A 9,415-nucleotide genomic window follows, 5' to 3' on the forward strand; every position below is an offset into this window, starting at 1 on the left:
CGAGAGAGAGAGAGAGAGAGAGAGAGAGAGAGAGAGAGAGAGACAGACTATCCAAATTAGAAAAAGTATCATGCGCGTGTCTGTACTCTGGATTGATAGAAGTTAACGGGGCTGTTACGCGAAATCAAAGCGACTCGATTACGCAGTCTTATCTAATTACTCCTTTTTGATACATGCGTTTTTTGCCGCACCACTGGGCTCGTCTTAGGCTGGCCGGCACAATTTCACAATAGTCCAGCGTACGTAATATCGATGAAGTCAATTACATAAATAGCTGCTAGGCAGTGCGCTGTTACTTCCCGAAAGTTTCCCGAGGCTATCCACGTGAATGACAATCGCCTCCTCGTAGGAATGAGGATTAACAGCCTTCAGCTTCTTTACGTAACTAATTCGCGTATTATTTTTCGTGACTAACAGGGTGCTGTTCATCGATTGTTACGTAATTATTACAATAGCTGGTAACCATGAGATCTGACAAAAAGAACGGTCCGAGTATTTACGGAGATTGAATCTCTAGGCGCTCTGGCCGACTCCATTTTCATAACATCGATTTAAAAAAAGTGTAATGCAACTGGGACGCTGATATTTTATTTATCGCGGATTTAACTTTTCCAAGGAGAGAAGAAAAGTACAAGCTTCGAAAGCGTAAATCCTACTTTCTAATAAAATTAAAGTAAAAAGCATTACCAGTTGTATATCGTCGAATATGTCCTTAAGGTCGTCCTCTATGAGTCTGTAAGGATCGATTTGGTAATCAGGCAAAGATCCAGGCATCTGTGTTTGCATAGTGCTCGTTGCCCTCGCGAGACCTATCCTGCTGTCCCGCGTGTTCGTTTTGTTCTGCAAATGGAAAAAAAAGGAAAGTTCTGTATTGCGTTAAATATTGACCATAAACTTATATTATGCCATCAGGATTAACTGCGTAATATCATCGGAACAAATGTTTACTCCGTTCAAGTATCATACATGACCGCAATCGAATATTTCTAACGCCTCGTATATATTGTCCATTTTTTTATCGTATATAACTTATTTAACTACACGGAGAAAATTTTCTTTCAAAATTCGCCCTGAAAATCATGTCATCGTGGGACAGCGTGGCATTTTGAAGAACTTTATGAGAGTTTTTCAAATTGTACCACACATTTTACAAGTAAAAAGTATGGTAAAATTTCAAAAAAACTAAAATTCTTCAAAATGCCACGTTGTCCCACGATCACATGATTTTCAGGAGAAATTTTAAGAGGAAATTCTCTCCCTGCATTATTTAATTAAATAAATTCTAAAAGGAGGACGAAAGAGCATTCTACGATGTTTTTTCAATACATACGTCAATATTACACATTTAAGATATTCGTCTAATAAAAGCCAACAAGACTAGCAACATCGCAAAAGAAATATCCGAAAAGAAATCAAAAGAATTGATTGCCAGTATTTACAGCTGTGATTTATAGCGTGTTACTGATTTTTTTTTTACATTAAACGAAGATCGGTTTCAAATCGTCGTGGAAAATGTCGCGTTAAAATAAGCCGATCGACGAAATAAAACGACAGGTGCGACAGTAGTATATGCGATATTTCTGAGCGATTATTTAACGCGCAATACCGCGCTAATGTGAGCAGAGATATTTCTCTCTCGAATACGTGTCCGACGCAACGCATGATTTACTACTGTCGCCGGTCTGACCCTATTCGAGCAACTACTACTCTTGCTTGCAACACGTCCGCCGCGTCATAGACACACTGAAAAAAATGTCTGGTTGTATATGGCCGAACCAGATAATTCCTGTAGGATTTACCAGAATTTCTGTAGGATTTACCAGAATTTCTGTAGGACTACAGTTTTAGAATTTATTTAATTAAATAATGCAGGGAGAGAATTTCCTCTTAAAATTTCTCCTGAAAATCATGTAATCGTGGGACAACGTGGCATTTTGAAGAATTTTAGTTTTTTTGAAATTTCTGTAGTCCTACAGAAATTCTGGTAAATCCTACAGAAATTCTGGTAAATCCTACAGGAATTATCTGGTTCGGCCATATACAACCAGACATTTTTTTCAGTGCAGTTCTTATCGCTCGCAAAAGAACGCGCTAATTACGATTCCCTGATTACGCGCTTCGCGAGAAGCTGATAATGAACGCCGTGCCCGTTTATATTTCAAGACGCGTTTTATAGATTATAAATACGCGTCGGGGAAAATGTCGCTAATTAGTCCTGAAAAAAAAAGAAATCTGCAGGAAAACGTTATCAGTTAGCATGCTGATAATGAGTTTCGGATGTTTTCAGACAAACATTTACAATAAAGACACATACGTAACGGAACAAAGAGGGGTCTGATAAAGCCGCTTAGTCAGGCGCTTGATTATCTTTCATATTTCTGCAGTGACCTCTCAGAAATTTTCAGATACGCGGGTATACCAGTTCTTTTTCACGCACTATCCGCACTCCCAGGATCTGGCCACGCTCGAGTTCAAGCGCGGTATTATTTGCATAAGGAGTTATTGACCGAGCCTATTTTCCCTTATAGCTGTTTTCGTAGCGGTAGAACGCAGGTGCTTACCAACACCTCGTGTTTCCCAGCGGTTTGCTGCGGAGGCGAAGGTACGGCTGCATTCTTTCGCTCTGTACACAACGACGTCCCCTTTCGTCATCGAATCTCGCGATCGATGCTCCGCGATTTCTTGGCATTCAACGTATCGTCACGGCGTACGTTCCGTAGAGAAGAGATTCTTTTACGTAATCGAGACATCATGACTTTAATGGCTATAAAAATCTGTCTTTTCAGTGCGCTTTCACGATCGCTTTTATGCCGAACGAACGCCACAAATGGTAGCAATGTACAACGCAAAATTCTACCGTAAACCGATAGAAAAAAAAAGATTACAAAATAGTACATTTAAACCTGTTATTACCGAGTCCGTTATATCATCGACATAAATATACATTAATGTGAATTTTTAGCACACCGGAGTTAATCCGATACTCATTGTCAGATTTGAATTTCAGATTAATTGTAAGACAAAATTTCAAAGATATATGTAAACATAACGATGAATTATCGTATAAGAACGGGGGTTTACCTATTCTTGCACTCTCTTGCGCGGATAAAACATACTCAAAGACAATGACGAAACTAAATAATAATTATATACATAAGCGGATAGGATACGGTTTGGTTTTTTTGAACGCAGGCAAATTACGTCTAATTTATTGAACTAATCGAGGCCGCGGCAGGCAAATAACAACACTCGCAACCTGTACTGAAGTATGTACGGACACTGTACGCCGTAATGCAATGTACGATTGCCGGCGACCGGCAACCTTGCGAATCTGGCCTGCGAGAACCTGAAAATAATTAGCTGAATTACGTTCTCATTTTTTGTTTAGCGAGCGCAGCGTATCGCAATAAACCCTTTTTTATTCTTTATACCGCGGCCTTTCAATTCCGCAAAAATAATGCGTGTCGTTAACCCAATTCGCGTGTAAACCGTGACAACTTTAACCCTGGAAAGCAACTTTTATTACAGCACTTTGCCTCGCGCTAGAATGTCGCCTGCAATCTATGTACTTGCTAACATTTTTTACACGAGCTGTATAAATTACTCGCGACTATAAACGAGAAAAAATAATTGAGCTCTAGCAGTCATGACCGGAAATCGAATCTATTCGCTCGCGCCGCAGTGCGCCTCGCGACTGCTCTTAAGCCTTGCGTCCACGACGCTAGAACTTGGTCCAAGTGAACACAGGCCTGTAAGATCGAATCAGACTAGCAAATTGCGACTCGGATTGGATTGGGATTGGCGATTGACGACTGTCGTCCAGCCAAGGAGAATCGATTAAATCGCTGACTGCTTTGCTCTCATTGGCTAGAAGACAATCGCCAATTGCCAATCCCAATTCAATCAGTGTCGACAATTGCTAGTCTGATTCGTCCCTTTAAACCTTGTGTCCGCGACGCTAGAGCTCGAGCCAAGTTCTCGATCCAAGAAGCGTGCAGCCGATCAGCTTGTGTCTTTTACGGAAAAGATCCAAGTTGGTTATACATTTCTTGAACCGAGGAACTTGGACCAAGTTCTAGCATCGTGGACACAAGGCTTTAGTCAGCGTTAACTTAACAGCAACGTGATCTCCAAATATTCTCGGAGTCCACATCTACTATCAGGGTAGACTCGCACTCTTTCCGATGTAACCCGATAGCGCTGCCACATTTATATAATACACATAAGGAAATAGGCAAAAATCTCGTAATCTTAGGTAACCTTATTTACATGCCACGATCAAATCGATGTAAATTTTAATAAATGTAAATGCGTCGATGCTGTATAATGAGAGGATAACTATCAACGTTAAGGGACGATCCCGTAGCCCAGATGTGTCGACGGTTCTTTTAAAACGATATGGACCGCAACTGTTTTTTTTTTCGTCAGGAGGATATGCAACGTTGAGCAATGATCGTGTTTAATGCGTGTCCATGCGTGTCTGACAACTTCCATGTGCTCGTACGTGTATATATATTTCCCCGCTCATTACATTCCTGGATAACTAGCCGTAGCGGCAATAGGCAAGTTCACTGCATCTGACTTTTACCGGTCTCTCGCGAGCGTGTATCCGACGTCAAGGCTAACGCCGCAGGAAATCACGAATTCGCGAAAGAGTAGCAAAAAACAAACTACCGCGGGCAACCAGCGTGAACGCGCGAAACGTTCGTCCAGCCTTAATGCCCATTACTCTTAACGATCTATTTAGTGCATTTTCCATTCGCGCAGCTGCTAATAACAGTCGCCGGTCCAATAAACGCGACGTTCCGTCGAGGCGAATGTCTACTCGGTTAGTCATTCGTACGGCGTAAAGTTTTCGACGTGTATTTTTGGAATATAACTTTCACGCGCGAGCAGATAAACGCCGGGGAAATTGGGATAACCGCGTGAGAAGATGCTGGATGTGAAAGCGGTCCATCGTCATCGTCGCGGGCGTCGCCGCGCCAGACCGCGATGTCGTCATCAATCGCCGGGGTTTTTCATTCATAAGCGCGTGATTCGCGGGAGCGATTTCAATTATCACGCGGCCGATAATGCCTTCCGCACACCCGACGCTTCATCTGCCACGCACGTAAAACGTCGCGCTGGCTCCGTCAACATGCCGATGGAAGATGCATCACGCCCGGACCTGTCGCCGCTACCGGGCGATTATGAAAGCCGTCTTGTCGCGCGACACCACGTAACAGTTAGCATAACTCCGGAGCGGGGAGCCACACTAGGCCCCGTAACCGGCATACCGGGACTCTCCGAAATCCCGCTGCTGTGCTCTCACCGGTAAATCGAAAAGCGTGACGAAGACCCATCCGCGTCCATCGCTCGCGGCCCATAAAGAAATACCGGATTGTCCCGAGAATGCTCATCGAATGTCCCTTTTAGGGCCAGTTTCACAAACACCGATTGACTGCTAACCGAAGGTTAATTGATTCTCTGCCTCTTCTTAAATAATAAGATATAAAAGGTAGGGAGTCGACTGAACCCTAGCTGACAGTTAACCGATGTTTGTGAAACTGGCCCTTACAGTTCCTTTCTTTCGCCGACGTGAGGCGATTTTTGGCGATTGTTTGGTACATACAGAGGAAAGTGTATGGGATAATGGGGTTTCTGCTAAATTAATAGGCATCGTCTGTTGGTTCAGCCATGAATTTATTGCCCTTGGACCGAAATCTATTTAGTGGAAAATTGATCGTTAGATCGCGTAATCGTTGCGAAAAAAAGATTTATGATCGAATTTGGACGTTGAAAACCTACTATCTCATAGAATCCCATCTCATAATAGAGGACTTTCCTCTACCAAAGTGGATCAGAGTGTACACTCGGCGTCATGGACTTATCAAGTATCCCTCGAAATTAAAGAAAAATGTCCTCTGGGGAAAAAAAAGTCAGTTAGCAACCCATTTTGGGACCCACAATTGGTAATCGAATTATTTGGATTGCTCGTAACTCTACTCTGGGAAAAATTTTGACCGTTTTTCTTTTGTAGTGAAGCAACTTAAGATTTCGGTTATTCCAACAATCAGTTATGCTATGCAGATTTTGGTATTAACATAATTCGAGAACTATTTGCTCTTAAGATATCCTGGTCCCGAATTTTGTGCTCGTCGTTTAAGGTAAAAAAATTAATAAATAATGTCGCGTGCTGGCTTCACGTTTTGTAATGGGTATATTCTAACTTCTTCGAAAGGTAGCATAAAAGTGACTTTTTGCTAAACGGCTGGAGCAATAAACTCGGGAGTAGGGCAATAAATTGGCACATAAAAAACACTAAATTCTCCGTGTATTTCATATGATTGTGCTCAGTTTGGCATTCTAGCTTAATAGACGTATGGAATTCTAAAAGCTCAACTGCAAAAATGTATAGATCGAAACTAAAATTTGTGCAAGACAGTGCGATGCACGATCTCCCTCGGTATCTTCGCTTAAGAGTTATTTGCATTAATAATTAGAAATATCTTTATCGTGTCCGTTCAATTGGGATGTCATTAGCGTGTCACAAGCGCGTCTTCGTGTTTAATTCAATTAATTCATAAATAATTCAGGAGATGAGGACATTTTGTTGCGGTTACCGTGATATAGGAGAAGATACCCCCCCGACAACTCACGTTACATTGATGATCTAAAGAGGTAAGAAACCGATGTTGCAAAATCGCGTGCCTCCTCCGAGCGTGCCTCTGTCGCAACGCTCCGAGTCGCACCTGCGATTAACGGCTGAAAGGAGCTAACTTGCGCATAATGAAGAAAGAGGTAGAGTGTTAAGATCTTGCGCGGGAGCGCTCGCCTATCGACGTCTTGTCCTATTATGGCTATTCGATTTCGTTTGGTTATTTCGATTCGCCACCCGAGCGAGCGACGCAGCGACTAGGTAGAAACGCAGAGGGTGAATCACCAGGCGTTCTCCAAGCGCGATCTCTCGCCGCGTAGAATTCGCGGAACGGGCGTTGGGTGGAGCTCGTAGATCGTACGTCTTAAAATCGAATGGTCGGGTTCGGCATTTCTGTAAGAGGAGAAAGCGCGATTACATGACTGGACGGTGGTCGACACTTGCCGCGAGATGGACTGTGGCAGTGCGACGCTGTAAACTTGGCCGGGAATCCATCAATATGGACGAAGAGAGAAAAAATAGTCGTGCGCGACGGCCTTCGACCCCTCTCGACGCCTACGATGTAGGCGCGACGTAAACGAGCGTATGATGAACCGTTGTACAGAAAATCGCAATTGAAAAGGCCGTTACGTTGCTCGACGTAAGAACAACTGCTAACAGTCTCCGGCAAGTAAGAACGATACGTTTTTAGATGTTACGTGGGGGGAGAGGCTGAGGAAGGAGGAAAAATAAATAAAATTTCATCAAAAGAAATAAAGGAAATATTATTCATATTAATAATAATATTAATGAGACAAATTTTTAATACTTATTCAATAATGCAAACAAATTTAATACAACTAAATATTTTATTAAAAGGTCGCCTTTTCTAATTTAATTGTGAGATACACATTGATCCTGATTCATGACATTAGTGTTTATTAAAAAAACTTGGCGCTGCTAAACCACTGAAGTATACAATCTAAACTTACAATTAATTATAATCCCTAATCCATAATGCGCGCGTACGCGCACACGTATATGCACAAAAGAAAGAAAGAGTTTAACACTTTAGTAAGGAAGGAGGAAGAGCGCAATTAACATTGGGTTTATCAGATTTATTTTAGAAGATTTATGTAAAAGTTGTGTAAAAGATATAGCAAGTTTTTTAAAAAGTGTTCCGAAATAGGTTCACTTACCCTACTTGGCACGAGACACTATCGTGTCTCGTAATAAGGAAAGATCATTTGAGGGCAATGAAGATAAGATATTCACTTTGCTGCACCACGACTTTGCTCGTGAGGAATTCAACATAAGGAAGAGAAAGATTAGTGCTCGCAGATATATTCGTGACGCACAGTTCGCGCTAATTGTGCTTACATCTCATTTCTCGTATTTACAAGATACGAAACGGGATGTTGTCATTTTTACCAAATAAAGATAATGGAGTCTTCGGCGAATGCGGGAGTTCCGAATATTTTTAAAAAGTATCCAACAACAGTTGTCTTCCAATTAAGTCTTCATTTCTCAGTCTTAAGTTGCGTAATTTTTTATGTAATTATTTGAAGTCCCTTCAACTGATATTTCGGCGCAATAAACACGTGTAATTTAAGTACGTGCGAATTTCATCATACGCGTAAATGTAATGAAAGTAAGAATGCGCGAGCGCCCAGTGTATATCATTTCTTAGATATATATATATATATATATTCCAAATTGTTGGTTGCATAGACCTTCTCCTCGAGAAAGAGAAAGAAGCGCCAAGAAATTACTGCAATGTCAATTGAAACTTTGCCGCGGTAATAGAAAACGCGGTTGAGAAGGTAAAAACCTACGAGAGCAGAGATACTACGCAGTAGTGTCAGAAATCGAAATGGCAATCCGAGTTCTCAATAATTTTCTTGTGCAAAATAAAGATTGCTTTATCACCATTTGCGTTGCAACTAGATAAATTTTATCTTGTGAACGAGACTCACGATAAGGAAGAAAACAGAGGAATAAATATCGCTTTTTATTAGGTCAGAATCAATAATCAGCAAGAGTAAGGTAGAGTAGAAACGAAATGGAAGAAATGAAGAATTAACTTCCTGTGTGTGTCGTGCAAGCGCGACAGATTTAACAAGAAATAATCTTATACATTCACTTCTCGTCAGTGTACTCTGACTACCGACTACATTCTGCATCTACATTAATCCTTCGACACGCATAGAGCGCGTCTATCATTTCTATCAGCTTACAGCAGCGATTGTGCACCATAGAACATCCTGCGCGAGCATTCTGAACACGTTCGCATTTCTCTCCTCCCCCCCCCCCCCTCCATCTCTCTCTCTCTCTCGTAAAAGTGCAAGGCTGAAGTTCAGGCTGCGTGACGACAAACAACCCGTGACATAAGAATTAACCGACGACACAAAATTTCAACCTGAAACGAAGGACGCTTTCACCTTCTCGTTGTAATTGGAATATGATATTTCTGCTGTGCATCGATATTTACATATGTCACTCGGACAGGAGCGGGTTATGCAATTAAAAGAACGGACCGCGCTTCAAGCCGAGCCGTGCCGTGCCGATTGCGAAACGAAGCCATAATCATTAATGAAGCAATAACGGCGGACGGTATGGAAATTGTATTGTCGTCCGCACGCGAGCCTTGATGCGCGTGACGCTTTACAAGAAAGATTTGCTCTCGTCGAGGGATAACTGCTTGTCGACGCGCGGAGTGCATGTTGCCAAATCTTTGATGAAGTCTCGACGGCTGTACTTTATTTACTTGCCAGGGAGATAGCTTTCACCTCACGGTCC

The 9,415-nt window shown here is 42.0% G+C and overlaps 1 protein-coding gene across 1 annotated transcript in view; it reads right to left on the minus strand.

Annotated features, from left to right (window-relative positions):
* The window catches only part of LOC105566529 (decaprenyl-diphosphate synthase subunit 1), a 53,750-nt gene that overhangs the window by 21,962 nt on the left and 22,373 nt on the right, over positions 1-9,415 (minus strand). Inside the window, exon 2 of the mRNA XM_012020602.1 lies at positions 688-840. Coding sequence (XP_011875992.1) covers positions 688-840 — 153 coding nt within the window. The remainder of the gene's footprint in view (positions 1-687; positions 841-9,415) is intronic.

Source organism: Vollenhovia emeryi, unplaced genomic scaffold (assembly GCF_000949405.1).
Source record: "Vollenhovia emeryi isolate VEMERY1.0 unplaced genomic scaffold, V.emery_V1.0 DF939144.1, whole genome shotgun sequence".
Classification (NCBI taxonomy): domain Eukaryota; kingdom Metazoa; phylum Arthropoda; class Insecta; order Hymenoptera; family Formicidae; genus Vollenhovia; species Vollenhovia emeryi.